A 20,686-nucleotide genomic window follows, 5' to 3' on the forward strand; every position below is an offset into this window, starting at 1 on the left:
CCAGCACTGCTGCTTTCAGATTTTTCTTCCGGTTGGCTTTCTGGAAAAAAACCCAACCAAATGAATAAAAAAGGGAACATAACATTTCTGTATTGATTATTTGAAATTACATGTAAAAAGTGGATTGCAAAGAAAAGAAGATGATAAATTATGATAAAATCATAATCACTGGATTTGATTAATGTTTATAAATTTACCTTCTGAAGGTACCTTTAGTACCCAAACTCGCAACTTAAAATGAGTGCCCAAACTCACAACTTCCATTACACCTCTGAGCTCTGCAAGAATGAAGTTACACATCTGTACAAAATCAGTGGTAGGATTATGCTTAAGCAACAAATAGTATCTATTTATCTCACCGGTCAGTCTAGTCAAATGAATATTATTTTTATATATAAAAAAAGTAATCAAGGTTCTGCAAAAGAATGCTCTTAATTGGTATTAGGTAATTTTTTTAACCTGATCAACCTCTCCTTTACCCTTTCTGCAGATCACACAAGAATATATCTTTTCAATCTTTTCCCTTTCTGATCATTGGCCCTCAAACGATACTATAGCCCAACCTGTTAAGTACAAAAAATGCACATAATCAGAAATGTCTCCTGTTCCACAAAGCAGAGAAGCAATGTATGAAGGAAAAACCTAGGCACAAGTGTTGCAAAGTGACTTGCCAAAAAATTATCATTTGGGTGAATGGTAGAGTCAGATTCAGAAACAGCTTTCTGCATGACATTCCAATCCCACATTTCAAGAAATGGCAGCCAGCGAATGTATTTTGGTAAACTGAGTTCTAACATCCACCAAGCCCTATGAAATTAATCCCCTACATAAAATTATCAACCTAAAATTTGACTTCTCCTCCTACATTTCTCCTTTTTACACATCTTCTAAGGTAGAGAATAAAAAGAACATTTTCATTCATCTGAAATACGGTTTAAAATGGTAATATTCATCCTTAGCTTTCAACTCAGACATGTCACAACTATCATTACGGGCTATTTATTTACAGATGAGAGTGAATTACTGCTTTAACTCAGATAATAATTTTTGAGTTCAGTTAGTTTGATCATTTTTGCCATTTACAGGCTGGGCATTAACTGAAAACGTGCAATATTTTACAAAACCTTTTTTCTTCCACTGATTCTTTCTAGTTTTCATGGCTGATAGCCCTGTTTTCTCATTGAGATGGCTGACAGCCTGAGAACTAATGCAAATGGAAAAAGCAGTATCTCACAGAGCCTTCTTTCTTTCCCAGTAGCTGTCATTAGTCTTAGCAGCTGAAAGCACGTGCTTTCTCAAGAGAAAATATCCATTATATGGCCTCTTCCCACCCGTGAGTACTCACAAAGTGAGTTAAAATTCCGCCAACTTTCAGATATACATGCAGGATAGCCTGTTTGCAGGAAAACATTTGTTTTCTCATTGACATCATATTTTCTGTGTTATTTAGCACATTTACAGCACAATGTTATTACCCAACCAGTACCCTAACTCAGTTGTAACTTAATTAAGGAAACATTCAGTACACACACACAAAAGAGGACACAATGAAGGACACGCAAGTGTACTAAGATGTCAACTGCTGCCTGGACTGAGATGTAAGAAGCAGCTGGATTTAAAGCAGTTTCTTTTTAACTGTTTCAGTGAAAGACTAGCTACCTAGCCAAAACTACTGCATAACACATCAAGCATTTCTGATTCAAAGAACAATAACGTGTATCATGTCTATAGGTGGAGTGTGTGTGTTTGCTTGTATGTATCAACAGAATTTGCCCTCAACAGCAAAGACAAAAAAACAGACAAAATTCAAGCCTTGCAAAAAAGTGGTGGTTTTTTTTCCTCATCATTAGACAATTTGGATTTGTTATGACTAGGTCACAAGTCTCTGCTTTAAAAATCTTCTCAGAACTAATATCATGAAGAAGGTAAAAGAAGTTATGTCTATTCAATATATTTTATTGATGCAGACTACAGCTGCTCAGCCTCCTCCACAACATGCAAGATTAACAGATAAATATCAATAGGTTGGGGTTGCTTGGTTGTTTTTTTGTGGTTGTTTTTTTATTGGGGGTGGTGGTGGTGGTGCAGGTTTTTTTACACATACATCAGTAAGACTGAAAAAAACAAATTTTAAGTCAATGAGGAAGGCAGAAATCCAATTCTATTCCCATCACACTGAACCCATTCTAACATACCTTGTATTTTGTGCATTGTATTCTCAATTGCTAAATTTGTACAGACATTAACAGTCTATAGTTTTGATAACAAAAATGAAAATTAGGAGCCTACCCGTGCCAGCCAGCTGAACCCACTTTACAGTAATTTCTTTATTCTTGCAACACTCGTAAGAAGTAAATAAATACAATTTCCATTTTTTAGAGGTGGAGAAGAGAGATGATGTAAGAAGTCACAGTTGTTTTCTAAATGGACCGTAAGTCACAATAATACTGACCCATCAAAATGCTGTCTGTAATTAGACTAACTTGAGTCACATATTCTGCTTTTATGATCACGGGTTGCATCTTCTTTATGAACCTCAAAAATATTTGAAAATTTGCATAAATGCCAGGGACCTGAAAGGCTGCTGCTGCTTCTATTTCTTTTGATCGTGAGGCTGCTGATAGGTTTTCCTCTTCTGCTAACAGTCCATAAAAGACTGAAGTACATAAGGAACAAAGTAGCATTAAGACCCCAAACCATTTTGGAGACAGAAATGCATGGCAGATTGAATAGAAATAATTGGAAAGTACTGTTAAAGTAGACAGGTATACATCAAAACTCCTCAGCAGGCAGAGCTAAGATGGCAGAATGATGAGGGAGTGCATTTAATTCCTAAATAAGAGTCTGATGAGAAATTTGAGAAGTCAAACATTAATCTAATAGGATTAGTAGTAGTAATAGAAGGCATCAAGATTCTGAGCACTGCATATTTTATTGGAAATAATTAAATGTAATTAAAGAAGTAACTGATTTAATGATGGGAAGAAACATCTTTCCAGGATTTTTATTAGTCTTTCTTCCATTCACATTTCTTTAAATGTCTGGATAGATCTGGTATTTCAAAATACACAAAATACAGAATACAGACCTCTGAATATTCATTTTCACTGGAATACAATTGTGCATTGTACATTAAACAGTAGGTGTGATTCACGTACAAACTCAGAAAAGGTCCTTTCATATATGAAAAGCTGTATAAAGGAAAAAAAAACAACTCAAAACAAAGGGAGAATATTCAAGGAGTGTGGGAATAAAGGAGCTGTTCTAAGGTATATAAGCAGTTACGTGTATTATTGAACAAGAACACAAAAAAATCTGAAATTCATGAATTGAGATTCTGAAAGAAGAGAAGATTCAGGAAACTGGAGAAGAACGCAATGTTAACAGCCAGCAGTCTTCTGTGAAGCACAAAACAGTGAAACAATCCATGCATGAACGCTGCTGAGAAACAAAGGTCTGGCAGTCATTCTGTCAATGGAATTCTCTAAACACTTTTTACTTTCAGCAAGATGGAACAAGCATGAAAGAATTTAAAGTCACTAAAACAGGCATTAAGGCAATCCCACTTATGAAGGGGGAGTTGTGAAGATACACTTAAAATTTCAATAAAATGAGTCATCTCATCCTACTTTACAGAAATAACTTGTAATTTATTTGTGCCGGCAGTGTAAAACCTTCCTCTCCACCCATCAGTCCTTTACAGTTAGGGATGCAATTGCCTGCCAAGGTCTGTGTTTTCCCAATTCACATTAGTAGCACATTTGTCCAAGAACTAGCTCAGTAAGAAACTTTTATCGTTATCTGTAACATAGCTCCAATTTTCATTTATATTCAGGGACAGCAATCCTAAACTACCTGCTGGCAAAAAAATTAAGCAAGTCAATTAAAGCAGTAAGGGAATTACTTTATAATTGCAATCAGAAAATTTTGCTGTTAAATGTTTAACAAAAGCATGTTCCCATTCCTTCAACCAAGAAAGAAACTGTCAAATTACAGCACATCTTTATGTCAGGGTGTCTGTCAGTAGGAAGCTCAGAAAAAAACAATTTTAACCAAATATACCTTATGTCATGCCATGACTTGCACCTAGATAGTTCTTAGCTATACATGCATAAGAAAAATTAATTTTGTTCAATACAACAAATGGAAACATAAGCAAAATGCTCTCCTTTCCTCCCGCCCAAAAAATTACAGCTATGATAGCTGATGACAAAGATAAAATAAAGTGACTGGAAGCACAAATAGCATTGTTGCATAGCAACTGTTGATGTACATATGGTGATGTTTATGGAACAGAATGTAGTTCATATTTAATGCAGAAATAATACTGAAACCAGCCTAGACAGCAAGACCTACACAGCAAGAGACAACTGTACTTCAGATCCCTCTGCAGTCATCACAGAAGCCACAGCTTTGCTAAACTGATATTCAGGAATACCACCACAGGTCTTGCCCAGCAATGAAGACAAAGCAATATCTCTCATGTGCAAATTCCCTTGCAAAGGAAGTAGGGAGATATTTTGCAGCTACTATTTTTGGAGTGCATTGTACTACTCTGTAATATTCATTAGAGCTGTTGTAAAATACAGAAAAAGAAACAGGAGAAACCCCAGTTAGTCTAAACAGAAAGTGCACCAAGTGTGAAAGCCAGCACAGCCAGATTTTTAATAGTATCTGGGTTGGGATCCACTTTATCCAGCTTCATAGTAGCTCAGACCTAGTGTGCAAACTACAGAAGGCCAAGAAACTGCAATTAGACTCTGGACGTAACAAATGGCACCTCAGAAGAGCCTACTGCTGTGGATTAACAATACTGTCCCCAATATGGGACCACCAGAGATGCAGAGGTTTACAATGTAAGAACTAAAGTACTTCTTCCAATTCAACAGGTATTAGAAACAAGTTCAGTTAAAACAAAAATCACACAAAATCCAATTCAGAAATCTAGAAATTACATCATGCAGAAAATATTAAATTACTTGTCAAATCTGATCTCTTTTGCTTGTTTTAAGTGACCTGCCAAGTCAATGTGAAGTGCAGAATTATCCAGAACATGTAAACTCCCTGCAGCATCTTTCAAGATTACAAAATATTTCAGAAACAGTTTTGTCATCCCTCATTTTCTGAAAGACCATCTCACTACAACATAAGGATCCCAGGATTAGAAGACAGCACACAGAATAGATCTTAGGGCTTTTAACGTGCTCAAAAAAACCAGAAAAATAAACCCCCAAACCCACAATCAAAAAAACTCCCCACCCTTTACAAAAGAAACCCAACTGGTTTATGCCATTTGCTCCATTTTAGGTAAGTTCAGTCCTCAAGAAGGGTACTGACTGACATCAATAGTGCATGAAGCACTTTTTTATCTGTATTTCATTTCCATAATTCCTCAAATGCATCCTTCCAGATCCCACATTAGCAACGCCAGCTGCAGTTCCATACCAGCTTAATCTTTGGCCCACAGCTCAAATTGGCATATTGATTCTGTTACATGGTGCACTTCACAAAAGAAACAAGATCACATTTTCACCAAAATATGCTAATTATAATTTGAAGACAAATACTGGTCTGTGAACATAAGAATAAATGAATTTCAGTTTCCTATGACTATCTCATACTGCGGATTGACTGATGTGCAAAGATGTAAGTTTTTATTGAGTCTTTTTTCATGGTTGATATAATTATAGCATTTTTTCCTATGTGGACTTCCTGGTATCAAATAGGGTAGCAGTCTTTCTTTCGGCTGGGATATCCACATAGTTTTGTCCCATGCTTCAGACACCTGTTGTCATGCTAGCCATAATTCACTATGAAATTTGTTGAAATTGGCCATAAAGCTCAAAACATACTGGCAATACACATATAAACACAAGAGTGTGGCTGCAGGAACATGGTGTCTGTACGAAATCTGACTGGAATTTGGAATGTATGTGTCACATTCATCTTTACAACCAAAAAAAGTCATGCTAGAAAAGCACATTAAAGTTTATTTTTGATTGTACTGCCAACGCCAGCTTTAACACAACAGCAACACACTTTAGCCGTTTTGCATTTAAGCAAGTTTCATGAAAACTCACTGACTGCATGCTATGCTTCCTGATCTCAAGCAAAACCAATTTTGACAGGGTCTATGCTTATTCAGTGCTTCAAGTATTTCTCATTTCACTAACTACCCTTTGCTCCCGATTAATGTAACAACTTCTACTCAAGAGATCCATGGTCCTTGAATAGCATTTTCTAGTTGCTAAGAAATGCAAAATTTTTAATTTATTAAATAATAATTGGACAGGTTCTAAGTACCTAAAGGTTTCTAGACACAGGCATTAGAGACAGTAAAACAGAAATAAACAGGCATCTTCCAGCCATCCCATTCTAATGACTTTCATTCTAACTGATGACAAATACTCCACATTTAAGTTAAGCATCTGCACTTGCTGCAACTCAAGTTACCGTTAAGACGTTTTTGAAGCAGTATTTTGTATCATAAGGTGTCTTGGGAAGCAAAATCCCATGGGATTTGCATCATGTAAAAGTCACTGAATGTATACTCTAAACACATCTTCACACCTAAAATCTCTCTCTTCTGTCAAGCATTCTGAGGTATGGGCACAGAGAAATGAAGAAGGATCAGGTACTACTAAAACGCTTGCAACATTCTTGAAAATTTCTTCCCTTTCCACATTTGTAATCTATGAATTATAAGCCAGTATTTTTAAAGTGTTGCAAGTCACACACAGAACAATACAATTTTTTTAAAGTGAAAAACCAGTAACACAATTACATTAGTTTCAGATAAAGGGACAACAAATGCAAAGTGCCTAAGTTGTAGTGTAAAAGCTTGTATTTGTAACACAACTGAGAGAGCCAAGCTCCTTGTACCATAATATCTCAAAGCTCAGCCATTAAATCTTTAAAACAGATTTTAAGAAGGAGGTGGTCAAACTTACTAAGTATTCTAAGTCTGTCCTGTGAGTTATGATTCTCCCTCCTTATTTGGTAAAGCATCACAAGGCCATCACAGCAATTACTTGCCAGCCTATGAACATCAAAAAATCAGAAGCTGGTCACACTGTAGTTTCTGCCCAACAAAAGGCAGAAGTATTAAAAAAAAAAATTACTATTATTTGTCTTCTGGGGACACCAAAACTTAAATGCCTGAAACAGATAACCTGCAGACAAAGAGGTACACTCTGCAGACACCTTCCTTCTGTCTCAACATCCAGAACATGATCATGTAATTTCAGTAGAAAAACCTTATAGCACATAGGAGTTACATGCAAGGCAGTCTGCTGAACTTACTGTACAGTGTAACACTACGATGTCCCTTAAGCTTAACATGTGATTTGGGACATATGATCTTGAATATCCTAATCACTCATAGAGCTACTGAGCTGAACTTAAGGCAGGCCGAACAGCTGGAATCCAGTGAGAAAAATGATAACCCAACTGCTGCAGTGTTTGGTATCATGACCTTATTAAGCTTTAATACACTTAAACCATATATGTACTTCAATGTGGTGAACAGATGTGTTCATTGATAAAATGGATCTGTTCAACTGGACAGAGGAAGAATCAGCATTCTTGTAAAACTATATTCACAGCAGACACCAATTCAAGGAGGACAAAAAAGTATTAGTTGCTCCCAAAAGTGCACGGGAACTTAAAAACATTTTTTCCAGTGAAAAACCTAAAGGGGAATAGACAATGTACTGCACTCCACACTCTCCCTGTTCTCTTCAGCAGACTCACAGCTGAAACATACATGAAAGCCCTATGTGCAGAACTTAGATTAGTTGCTAAATCATATAAGGAGAGACAGAAACAAAAAAAGTACAACAGCGTATGCAGATAACAACACAACAGAGCCAAAATCTGACTTCTGGGTCTTATGGCCTTTACAGAATGCAGTTTATTGAAATCATGTATATTGGAATCATAACAAATAACTTTAATTCTAACTTACCTACTGAACTTTCTGTGAACACTGTTAGGGTCTGTCCTCCCACACTTTGCAAAAGAAATGGATGTTCCCTTGGTGCACTGACTGAAGTAGGTTTTCCTCCAATATCATTGATGCTTGCAAGCTCTTCATTCAAAGTAAATGACACCTAACAGTCACAATTACCACAGTGTTACTAAACAGACTCAATTGCACAACTTTGAGAGTTATGGGGAAAACAAGAGAGGAAACACAAGCAGTATAGCAAATTTTCAATTCAAAAACATAAAGAGTGGGATAAAAGTCTTACTATATTGATCTCCTGCTGAAATGCAGAATTCAAAGCTTTCATTTACTTACTAAAATTTACTCATCTTTTAAAAAATTGTAAATTACTTCCTCCTGAAGTCACGAGAACAATTGGATTATACTTATTAAAATGTAAGGCATAATAAGTTTTCAGACATTGCTCAGCAGGAGTGCTTTAAAATGTTTCACACAGCCAGCTGTATTCCAGGAAAAGTGCTAATATACCACAAGTGTTATTAGCCCAGGAACTCCTGAATTTTATGCAGCCCAAGAGAGGTTCAAATACAGCTCCTTGGCTATTTTTACATTGTGTACCCAATACAGGAGCTGAAGAGGGACTAGGGGGACTGGGGTAACCAGAATCCCCAGCCACAGGACACAGCAAGAAACCTGAAGAGGGACATTTCAGACCAGCAGTACATGCTTTTCCTGTACATCCTGCTTAGCCTCATTCTGCCATGCAGCAACAGGGCCCCCAGGAAGGCACCCATACTCGTTGGGTTCCTTACTGCTTGGTTTTACATGGTCTGCAAAATGAACTTTGTGGGTCTCATCAATATCAAGATTTTGGTGTGAGGGTCACAAAATTAGGGAGGTATCCACACCTCCAGCAGAACTCTCTCCACTTATCTTAAAAGGATTTTGGCCAGATTATCAAATGGCAAATGCAGCTTGTTTCCTTCCCATTTTTTTGTCCAGCTTCTTCCTATTCAGTGGTACTTGAAGTAATTCTAACTAATACAACTTCCCTTATCTCCTGAAAAAGATACAGGAAGTTACTATCACGCACTGAGGCTGCTAATAAAAGAAGTTACCTTTGCATGCAGAACCTTCAAGTTGCTTTATATTTAGTAGGACCAAATTCCAAATATAAGACAGAATACTTTCTGAAATTGCAACCCTTCATCTCCAACTTCTTTCACTTTATCATCATTCTCCTTAGTCCTCAGACAGCCTTTTGCACTAATACATCTCAAAATGTTTAGAAAAAGTCGCTACTATGACTGCTGCTTACAGATGGGTAAACAAACCTAGGGAACAAAGAGACCTGATGAAAGTCCCACAGTAAATCTATGGCCAGAATTATGAACAGAATTCTCTCCTCCCAATTTTGTGGTACAGGTGTTACAGGTGTAACAAAAAAAAATGTGACATTAGAAACTAGTTCTAAACAAGTTCTAAACAATTTTTAGAATTCAAAATATAACACATTCACAGCCTTTGTATTTAGTAATTACTTACTTCTGTTCTTCCTTGATTTCTGCAAAAGAAAATATTTAATGTTTTAGTTTTCATAATCTAATTCCACAAGTTTAGCTTTCCTGATAAAAACCCACACTCAAATCCTAGTTTTATTACTCATCTTCACTCCTGAGCTGCTCAAATTTGTTATGCTGATGCCCAAGAATGGGAAAAGTGTCAGCAGTTGAGAACAGAAGCAGCAAAATAGCACATGTAAGTTATAGAGCATTCTCTAGTTAGATGTGCATATTACTTGGGTTTAAGAAATCAAACATCATATAATGGGATACAACCACTGTCTAGAGTAATTTCATAAAATTTATATTCATAATTACTATACAAGCAAGTACCATTCAGGTATCAGAGAAATATGCAGTGTTTGCAAGAAACAGTATTATGCATTATAAGAGGTGCAACATAACCTATTTTACTGCTGGTAACTTCTTCTAAAAAATGCAGTCAATAAAGGTACAGTAAAGGCTTACTTGGCAATCCTTAGTTTTCCCACTTCACCTCTTCCTGAAGCTTTATTCCACTGTTGCGACAAGTATTTGGGGACCTAAGACAAGACAGATTTCAAGAAAAGTAGATTTTAAAATTCTTAAAATGCTTTTACCCTACCTCTTCAGAATACAGTATGACCTAAATATAGTAGACAATATTGAATCACAGAATTGTTTGGGTTGAAGAGACCTTTAAAGGCCATCTAGTGCACCCCCCCTGCAATAAGCATGGACATCTTCTACTTGATCAGGTTGCTCAGAGAAACACCCAGCCTGACCTTGAGTGTTTCCATTGATGGGGCATCCACAACTTCTCTGCGCAACCTGTACCAATGTCTCACCACCACCCTCACTGCAGAATTGTTTCCCTTATAGCTAGTCTGAATCTACCCCCCTTTAGTTTAAAACCATTACCCCTTGTCCTACTGGTACAAGCCCTACTAAAAAGTTTGTCCCTGTCTTTCTTATAAACTCCCTTTAAGTATTGAAAGGCCACAATAAGGTCTCCCCAGACCCTTCTCTTCTGTGGGCTGAACAACCCCAACTCTCTCAGCCTTTCCTTATAGGAGATGTGTTCCACCTCTCTGAATATTTTTGTGACCCTCCTCTGGACCCACTCTAACAGGTCTATGGGTTTCCTGTGCTGAGGACCTCAGGGCTAGAGTCAGTACTCCAGGTGGGGTCTCATGAGTGCAGAGTAGAAGGGAAAATCACCTCCCTCATCCTGCTGGCCACGCTTCTTTTGATGCCGCCCAGGATATGGCTGGCTTCTGGGCTGCAAGCACACACTGCTAGCTCACATCCAGGTTTTCATCCACCAGTACCCCCAAGTCCTTCTCTGCAGGGCTGCTCTCGATCCCTTCAACCCCTAGCCTGTATTGATAGCAGGAGTTGCCCTGACCCAGGTGCAGGATGTTGCACTTGGCCTTGTTGAACCTCATGAGGTTCACAAGGGCCCACTTCTCAAGCTGTTATATATATATTTTGTTAGGGAGAGCAAAGAGAATAATGTAGCATAAAAATAAAGTCAGTGTAGAGTTCCAAATGCAGGAAAAATATTATAATACCTTAAATACTATTATCCACTCATGAAAGGCAGAAAAAGATCAGCACCATGTTCTTAAACTAAGGAGTCCCAATAATTTTATCAGGTAAAACTAGAATTTTAAATATTCATTAGAAATTGTCATCTCTCTGGGGAAAAAAAACAGCAACCAAACCACTACAATGATGAGAAGTTAGGCAATTACAACTCTGAGACTAAAAGGTGCTGTGAAGGGAAGGCTTAAGAGTTTGGGAACTTCAGACATGCTGAGCAGCAAACCACAGTCCCACTCCCACCAGATGTCCATTTCTCCAGCAGCAGAACTATGCTAGGCAGATCTGTCTCAAGTCACTCATTCCCACCCCCCCTCACTATCAGGAAAAGCCTTTGTGCAGCTGGTCAATATACAGAAAGAGCAAACTGAGATGGCTGGGAGGTGTGGGGGACTTCTATGTTTTAGCTGTACTGATTTTGTATTTAGCAGGTGGAACAACCAAACTAGCTCCCCAATGCATTTCCCCAAACAGCTACACAAAACAGAGGTCAGTGCAGGGACAGGAACAAGCAGCCCCGCTTAACGTGATACATCCAAGGAATAAAAGCTGCTCCACTGATGCTGACTCACCTACACACAATCTCCTCGAGTTACAAAGGTTTTGGCATCTGCAGCATCAGGTGATGTGAGCTCATGATGGACAGTAATGCGCCTACATAATCAACCAACAACCTGGAAGCTGGCTTTCAAAGCAGACCCATTTTTCCTCTTTTCCCATCAATGCGGTGTGAACTGAAATCACAAGCTGCCTCTCCGGTCTCTGGCCAAAAAAGTACCAGCTCACTACCAGGTAACCTAGACCCCAACAGCTGGCACTTCCACAGCCAGCTTCAACGCCTTGCTGCTGCCACTGTGCCACACACCCACAGTCCTCAGACTTCCAGATGTGTCCCAGACCTGAAGAAACATGCACGCCTGTGTGCAGCAGTGACGGCACTTCTTTTTTCTGGAGACAGTAATGCCAGGAGAATGTGCCCAGTGCTCAGCAGAGATATCCTGGGTTTCCTTAAAGACCAGGCAAGGTTAAAGATGACAACATTTATTCTGTGAAATCTTAAGGTTGATTAAATGTTTGTTTTGATATATGGTGCTATCACTGACAAACACCTATAAATCTGAACAGTTCTATGACTGCACAGTTCCCCAGGACTTCAAAAGGCGGCCTGAGCTAGTGGCTGTCACTGCTCTGCTTCCAGCTCAGCCCCTATGTTCATGCATCCAGCCTTGGTGAGGCACTTGAAACTTCTCAGTTTAGCCCCAGAGGAATGAGGAACTGCTCTACCTCCACCACATGGCATCAGTTCTAGCCATATCCACCTTTCCTTGCCAGAAGCCATCTCAATCAGTTATAAGCGCAGAGTGCAATGTTTCACATAGCTTTGCAGATCACAGGTTTTTGTCGCCACCATTCAACAATTATGACTGTCTTTTCAATTACGGCTTTTTATAAAGACAGAACATGATACATTAGTACATCAAATGTGAGATTGGAGCAATTTCCCCCCTACACACAAGTTATTAGATGCAGAAGTACTGTGGCACATCAAGAGATGGAATATAGACCTGAGGCAGTAAGGACAACCTCACACCTGACTATTCAAATCTAATTGTTAAGATGTTCATTAAGGGAATTACAGATTTATTTCAAAAGGAAATAGCTGGAAACAGTCTAACAGAAGCCACTACTTCCTATAAAAACCTTTCTTTCCAACAAGGATGCAGCAGTTGCTGGGAGAACACCATCTTAAAGACCTACAGTAGTCTCATTGTCTAACAAAACAGCGACCTGTTAAAGGAAAAATCATTTACTGTTCCAACACCATGTAAAAACAAGCATTCCGATACAGGAATTTTATATCTTTTTTCCTCATGTGCTCATGACACATCAGGACAAATCTACACTCTTTAATTTTGCAGCAATGTTCTTTACTGGTACGGCAAAGTTTATTCTGGCTCACACAGTCCACAGCTACTGAAAACATCTGTGCCCACATAGAAAAGTGGTGTGAGACACAGTCAGTGAGAAAGAGAAATGTACTCAGCTATGTCTGTGGCATTTTCTGTTTCAAGCTGCAAAAAGGCACTTGGTAGTTTGATTTTTGTCTTGCATAGAATAAAACTAAGCCAAGTTTCACTGTGCAGCTGAAGTTGCGAAGAGCCTGTTCCGGGAACTTGCTGACAAACAGCAACCTCTTAGCTTCCTAAAGCTCAAATGAATTTAACACTGATCATGCATTTATCTGTTCTTCAAAAAAATCCAGAAAACATCTTGGTACTGGTGCTTAGCACTTTCCTTTGGTCTCACAGCACCCCTGTGAGAAGCACTGTGAAATAGCCAGATGTCCTCCAAATGCTCAACCAAACTAAATGTCAGTCCAGGTTTCCATAAAGTCCTAACGCTGGGTCAAAAACGTCACATGCACAACAGAAAGCCACGAACTGGCACTATCTATTGAGATACACATTTTTTTTCACAGTTTTCAAATGGTAATTTTCTACAGCGGATTTCATGTCAAATCAGATACCATATTCTTTCTAAAGCCAAAATAAATGCTATGACATGTGCCCCAGCTGACTTAATGGAAATATTTTTATCTGCTCGCACCTAATCTGTATCTAATTGATATTGCCAGGTAATGAAGTAGACACACATTCAGTATAAGTGGGCAAGGAGTGAAGGACTCTCATGTTGTTAAAATCACTGACTTGCTATATAATATAATCAGACAGGGAATTTATTCAGATTAAGAGACTGCAGATCAATCACATTTCTTTCAGCTGTACAGGATACAGTCTCAAAGAGTGCAATTAATCATCTTTCTGCTGGCCTATGTCAAGGGCCATGTAGAGAAAGAAAGAGTTATGAAGGACTGTGATCAAAGGACTACTTTTAGCTACACACAGATATTTCAGTATAAACCAGATGGTACTCCCAAAACCATGTGCTAAACTCTGTAGCTCCATGCTGAAGGTGTAAACAATCACAGGAAAGATAAAATAAGGTCTTACACACTGTAGACATTTTAATTTGCCACTTTCTATTAACTTTAGCATAATAAAAGTTTAACTTACGGAGAACAGGTCAGTGTTCAAACACTTTACACTCCTTGAAAGGATGTACAGAAAACAAGAGCAACCTGCTTTTACAGAGCAGAAAGCATTTTCAAAGATCCCACAGCAGGATTTTGAAAAGTACATACCCACAGAAAGGCTGACGTATGGACAGTCATACTCTGTCTGCCACACTGAAAGGCTACTGAAAGTTTTCGAGGCAAGTGGCCTTTATTCTGGGATTTGTAGGTAAGAACACTCTTCTCTTGAAAAAAACATTACAATTTAATCATGAGAAGAAATCTGACATACTGAATAGCACCACTTCAAGACCTCTTCAGACTGCTGTTTTCTTCCTGCTATTCACATCAGACACCCATGCCCCAGTACGCGAGACACCCTGCATGTAGTGTAGGACACAAGGGCCCCTGCTCCATGCATCTTTCAGCTTATTCTCAGCGTCCTGTCTGCCTTTAAAACAAAACACACAAGCAGCCTCAACCGGTAATAAACTACTTCCAACCTTCTGTGTGAAATTAAATAAGCTCTTTCTCTATACAGCAATCTGTATGCAGTATGTACATCAGAAACTGAGTAAGGCTGATGGCAGGTTCTATGTTTTCATTTTCCTTTGAACATACAAAAAGAAATTATACAAAGATACCATCTTCCTAGAAACAGATCAATGCAGCAGGTTAAAACCAACAAACTACCACACAGGAAACAAGAAACTGACAATTCCAATGGCTAACATTAAACGGGCTTCACTTTACAAGTGCATAACCAAGAGTTCTTACATTTCCCTATCTCAGCTTTCACTGAAAACGCACAAAAATTATTCCAGTTGCTTTCTGGGTTTGTACTAAAGTGATTCACTCAATTTCTGGTGCCTCCTCTTACTGCTCATACTTCTAAAATACCCATCACTACATTATTTTTATTGCCTGTTAAATAGTCTCTCTGGAATACTTCCTGTGCTAGCATAATACATGCTAAAAGGAAATTAAATATGCCTTTTTTTTTTTTTAATTCCAGCAGAACTGATTGCTCTGTCCCTAAGAGGAAGAATAAATTCAGCTTCATTGCCCTAGCTGGTGAAGATAGAAAGTACAGGTGCTATACACTGTCATGCCTGAGTGTGCTGAAGGTCCTAGTGACAAGGATGGCTGTTTCCAAGCTCAGGTCCCAAGGAATTCAAAAGATAAAATCCTGCACATCCCCTGCTACAGTCTATCAGTGTTAACAACCATGTAATATTTTTTATTAATATACAAGAAGACAGACAAATCATAAGTTCAGACCACATGCATGAAGGTTTACATTAATACTTAATTGGAAGAGTAATATTGAAGCCTTCCTTTTGCCAGTTTTCTCATTAAATCTGTGCTCAGAGTGGCATCAACTGTAAGCATAGATGTGCCTGAAAATTCCTGGCTTGCTTCAAGAAACACCAAACTATATCAGACTAAAGGACAAGGAAGTTCAGTGTCCCATCTCCAAATGCAGCCAACAGGGATACTTCAGGAAGAACAGGAGAACATAAGAAGAAAAGGTATTTCCCCAGCATGCTCTTCTAATTTCTAGGATCTTTCACTCAGCAGTCTTGGGGTAAGGAAGCATACTCATTTTTGATCTCTCAATTCTATTTTCTTGCCTGAATTTGTCTAATGGCTTCCTGAGCTTCTGCAAAGTTTTGACATTCACAAACTCCTATTGCAACAAGTTCCAAAATTTAACTACATATTGTGCAAAATGGTACCTGCTTTGCTTGCTTTGAGCCCCAGAGGAATTAATTTGACGCACCCCTAATTCTCGTGTTCCAACTGACTCTTTCACGATTCACCTTCGCCTATTCACTTCTTCCTTCTTCACCTGTGACATTCCTGATTACTTCAGACTCCTGTAAGATTTCCAAATCAATCACCTTAACAGTCTGAAAGGCAACAATGTCTTCAAGAGTCCCCTCCACAGCCACCATTCCTTGTTCCCCAGATCATCCCCGGTGCTCTCCTCTGTACTGTTTCTAGATCCACTGTATACGTTCCACAATGGGGAGAATGAGACCAGAACTACATACAGTATTCGGGGTACCGGGAATATGATGGCACAATAATGTTTTCTCTTTTGTTCTATCTTTTGTAATCATTTCCAATGTTGAATCTGCTCATTTGACATGACATTCTTATAGCTATCCACATCTACTGAAAACCTAACCTCCTTCTGAATCACAATCAGCAGAGACCCAATCCCCATGTATGTGTAATTAGCAGTTTTTCTCTACGCACATCTGATTTGATTTTTCAACTGTGAATTTCATCTGCAATTTTATCATCCTGCCACTCAGTGTATCATGATATACTTTTCCAGCTTTCTGCTGTCAGCTTTCATTTTTACTGTCCTAGATAAGCTATTATGATTAGAGCACTATGCAGCATTCGTTACAGTTTCATGAAACCAGACATTTGGGTGTCAGTACAAAAAGAGGAAGCCAGATGCAGCGACCTCCTCACAACCAGAAATTCTGCACAACAAAGCAATGATATGCCCCACCACTTTCAAGGGCCACAATGAGATTTTCTGGTAGTTGAAGTACTACAGTGTCACACTCCCTCACCACCCAGGACCAGCATTTGGATACTACCCTACCCTCACTGGTTCTCACAAGTCGACGGTCTGAGCCTGTTCCCTTCATCCCCAAAGGAGGAAGAGGCAACCATTTCTCCCCAGACAGAACAAATGTCTGGGTCTAGAAAAACGAGGGCACATCCACATGGGACTAGAAGGGGGCCAGGGCACATATTCTCCCCGCTGGCTGTGAGTGTCCTCTTCCCGGAGCCAATGCTTGCTGTCGCCAGCAGAAGCAGCCAAGGCAGGTTTATAGAAAGCCCCTCCCCAGGACAGAGCCGGTGGGCATGCAGCGGTGGCCTAGTTAGCAGCAGCAGACGGAGAGCGTGGCCATGCCCCAAACTGGTGCTTGGGTTTGATCTGGTGACCTTTGTATCTTTTCATAGCACGTTCACTATAGCTATACTTCTCTAGCACCAAAATGAGCTGTAGCGACACAAGCGTTTATTTTCCTTTATTTTTAACCAGGATGTGAACTGGGGAGCACTCAAAACTTTCTCCAACTCTCAGAGTTTTGGGAAAACAAAAGCGCCGGTATCACCGCGGCTGTTAGCCCTAACAGAGCAGGAGCCAAGGGCAGCTCCAGCCACCCGGCCTCCCCGCGGTGTCTCGGTCACCACGGACGCCCTGCCCGCCCAGCCCCGGCGCCCAGGCGAAGGGACGGGGGGCACCGGCTGCCCGGGGACACCAGGCAAGCCTGACGTGGGCAGCCCCGGCCCCACGCCGCGGCCCGGCTCCCCCCGCGCCCCGGGCACGGCCCCGTTCCGCGCCGCCGCCCGGCCTCTACCGCGGGGCCCGGCCGGCCGCCAGCCCGGCACCGCGGAGCGGGGACGGGAGGGGGGCCCAGCCCCCACAGGCCGCACCGGGCCGGGCCCGGGGGCGCGCCGGCGGCTCCTCACCTTCACCAGCCACATGCCCGTGTTCTGCTTGGCACCGGTGAGGTCCAGCTCGCCCTTCTCGCTCATGGCGGGGCAGGCGGCCGGGCACAGGCGGAGGACGGCGCGAGCGGGCGGCGCACGCGGGCAGCTCTTCCGGCTCCCGCGGCCGGCGGACGCGCCCGGCAACGCACAGCCGGCAGACGGGGGCCCGCGGCGGACAAACCTCCGCTGACGGAGCACGGCGGGGGAGGGGCGAGACGGCGGGCCCCGCTACGTTTCGGCTGCAGGTTCGAGTCCCCGCCCCGCCTCCGCCGCGGGCAAGGGGGAGCCGTGTGACATGGCGGCCACAAAAGGTTATTTTCACCCTATACTGGAAGGGTTACCGCGGCGGGATGCTGGGCAACGGCAGCAGCGTGCCAAATGATCGAGAGAAACTGAGAGGGGCAGCCTGGAGGGAGGAGACACCCCCACGACGATGCTTCCCCCTGCGGGCGCGGGGGGGTGGGCTCAGGGGAGGAAGGTCGGAGCAGCACAGTATGCCCCAACAGTCAGAAAAAAAGAGCAGGTCAGTCGTTTACCGTGGATAGAAAGGGAAGGATTAGGCTTAGCTTTCTGCAAAGGGAATTCAGGGTGAGGTGCTGGAACAGGCTGTCCGATGGTGGGAAGCTGTCTCTAACGCTGGAAATGTCTTAAGTCGGGAGAGAGGAAGCATCTGCCAGTTCTGCTTTGAGACGGGGCTGTTGGGCATAGATAACCTCTCTGTGTCTCTATTTTATGGCTCTGTCCCTATTGCTGGCGAAGTTTTCCTAATGCCTGGACTGTCTCCCTTGTGGCAGTTTAAGCTCATTATTTCTCTTCTACCTGCTGTGGACATGGAAAGTGTTTTGTTGCTTTCATCTCTGCAGTTTTACTTTATCCCTTCATTGAGGTGTATCCCTTTGGTTTGCCTCCCCTTATACTAAACAGCCTTGTTCATTCAGTTTTGTCTCACAGGTCATATATTCTAGACCCCTGGCCATGCTTGTTGCTCTCTGGATTCTCCCCAGTACTGGTTTGCAACCTCCTTGAAGTCTGGTTGTCCAACAGTGAAGGTCATACTCCGTCTGAGACCACACCAGCAGCAAGCAGAGAATCTCTCTGGTACGGTATGCAAGACACTGCTCATCTGGCTTGCAGAAAACGATCTCGGTATTACATCTCAGGATAGCCTGCCTTTCTAATTATAGGCAAGCATCTAGGTAACCAAGGAGGGCAATGCTTTCATGCATATCTGAAGCAATAACAGCTATCATTGAACTATTCTGATTAGGATTAATTAAATTTAAAAAATACTTTTGTTCTTACATCAGAACTGTACTTGTCTGCAGATCTCAGCTGAGAGGGTGGATGAAACTTATCCTGTTAGCTTTCACTAAAAATTCAGATTTCATTAAGACAAGCTTTCACAGATACACCAGAGGCATCTCCTCAAATGGTAACAAAAACGGAAGCAGATGCATTGCAACTGTGGTAGAAATAGCCACCATTTGTGGGACTATATGACCCCCAAATATTATGGGTCTAAGACCCTTAGTTTTTTTCACTGGGGAAAAGGGTGGATCTACTCAAATGCCATCACTTTACAGTTTGCTTTTGGGTTTTACTCCACTGATTGCCTGTGCAGTACATAGGACAGTTTATTCCTGAGGTCTCTGAGAACAAGACAGTGGATTCTCTCTATGAGAAACCCAGAGGCACTGCTGGATATCCAAGAAAGTATGGGTGCAGCCATATCCCACCTGACTGTCTGTGCCCAGCCCCGTCCTCCAGCATAACTCCAAGAAACACTGCACCCTCACCTGCAACCAAAAGCTCTCAGGCCATTTATGAGGATATGTGCTGTTCCCCACCCTGCTATAAAACAACTTGGCAATGGATCTGGCAGAAATGAGCTCAGAGATAACGATTTTCCTAGAATCACAGAAGTACAGAATGGTTTGGTGTAGAGAAATGAAGGCAGTGGGTTGATTAGCATTGATAATATGCAGCTGTAGCCTTGCTGGGACGGCAGTGGCTTGATTGACATGGATGATGTGCAGCTGTAGCTCATTCCCACTAAGTAGTTAAATAGCCCTAAGAATGGTGGTAGAGTGGTGTGGTTTCTGGAGCAAGGAGAAACAGCATAGACAGTAGAATCTGACTGATGGTAAAAGCCTTGTTGCAGCCTACTGGTTTGTGCTGCAACTTGGGGTTGGAAGGGACCTTTAAAGATTGCCTAGTCCAACCACCCTGCAGTGGGCAGGGACACCTTCACCTAACTGGGTTGCTCGAAGACACATTTAACCTGGCCTCGAACACTTCTAATGAAGTTGGAAGACCAACTTCTCTGGTCAACTTGTGTCAGTGTCTCATCACCCTCATCATAAATTTCTTCCTGATATCCAATATAAACCTACCCTCTTTCGTAACCATTGCCCCTTATCCTGTCACTACAGGCTCTGGGTAAGAAGTCTTTCTCCATTTTTCTTGTAAGTCCTCTTTATATGTTGAAATGCCACAATGAAGTCTCCCTGGAGCTTTCTCTTCAGGCTGAACAACCCTGACTCTCAGCCTTTCCTTGTAGGAGAGGTGCTTCATCCCTCTGACCATTTTTGAGTCCCTTCTCTGGACCTGCTCTAACAGCTCCATGTCTGTCTTGTGCTGGGGACCCCAGAGCTTGGACACAGTACTCCAGGTGGGGTCTCACATTTTCCTCTAGGATAAACACCAAATTAATGATCAAGTTGTCCCTCTGCCACCACTCCCAGCTCAGTCTGCATGCTCAGATCACACCCACGGCCACTTTTAAAAAAGAAAAAAGCATCAGAATGGATGTTTCAAACAGAAGTGACATCTTCAGTGAGGCTGCGTCGCAGCAGGTTTAGATGAGTCTGCGCTGCGATGTGCAGGCAATGGAAGGAGAGGAGCTCTGCTTGCAAGTGGCCTGGCTGCAGGTGACAGCAGCATGGCTGACTACCTCGGAACTCCTTAGAGAAAGAACCCACAAGGAACCATTGC

General features: G+C 41.4%; 2 protein-coding genes across 2 annotated transcripts in view; one reads left to right on the forward strand and one right to left on the reverse strand.

Moving 5' to 3' along the window:
* The window catches only part of GTF2F2 (general transcription factor IIF subunit 2), an 87,933-nt gene extending 70,082 nt beyond the window's left edge, over positions 1-17,851 (reverse strand). Inside the window, exons 1-5 of the mRNA XM_080376776.1 lie at positions 17,672-17,851; positions 9,979-10,052; positions 9,494-9,512; positions 7,967-8,111; positions 2-40 (exon numbers count right to left, since the gene is read on the reverse strand). Coding sequence (XP_080232902.1) covers positions 2-40; positions 7,967-8,111; positions 9,494-9,512; positions 9,979-10,052; positions 17,672-17,737 — 343 coding nt within the window. The 5' untranslated portion in view covers positions 17,738-17,851. The remainder of the gene's footprint in view (position 1; positions 41-7,966; positions 8,112-9,493; positions 9,513-9,978; positions 10,053-17,671) is intronic.
* NUFIP1 (nuclear FMR1 interacting protein 1) overlaps positions 1-20,686 on the forward strand; it is a 127,176-nt gene that overhangs the window by 35,764 nt on the left and 70,726 nt on the right. The window lies entirely within an intron of this gene.

Source organism: Falco punctatus (genome assembly GCF_963210335.1).
Source record: "Falco punctatus genome assembly, chromosome: 2".
In the NCBI taxonomy this organism is placed as follows: Eukaryota; Metazoa; Chordata; class Aves; order Falconiformes; family Falconidae; genus Falco; species Falco punctatus.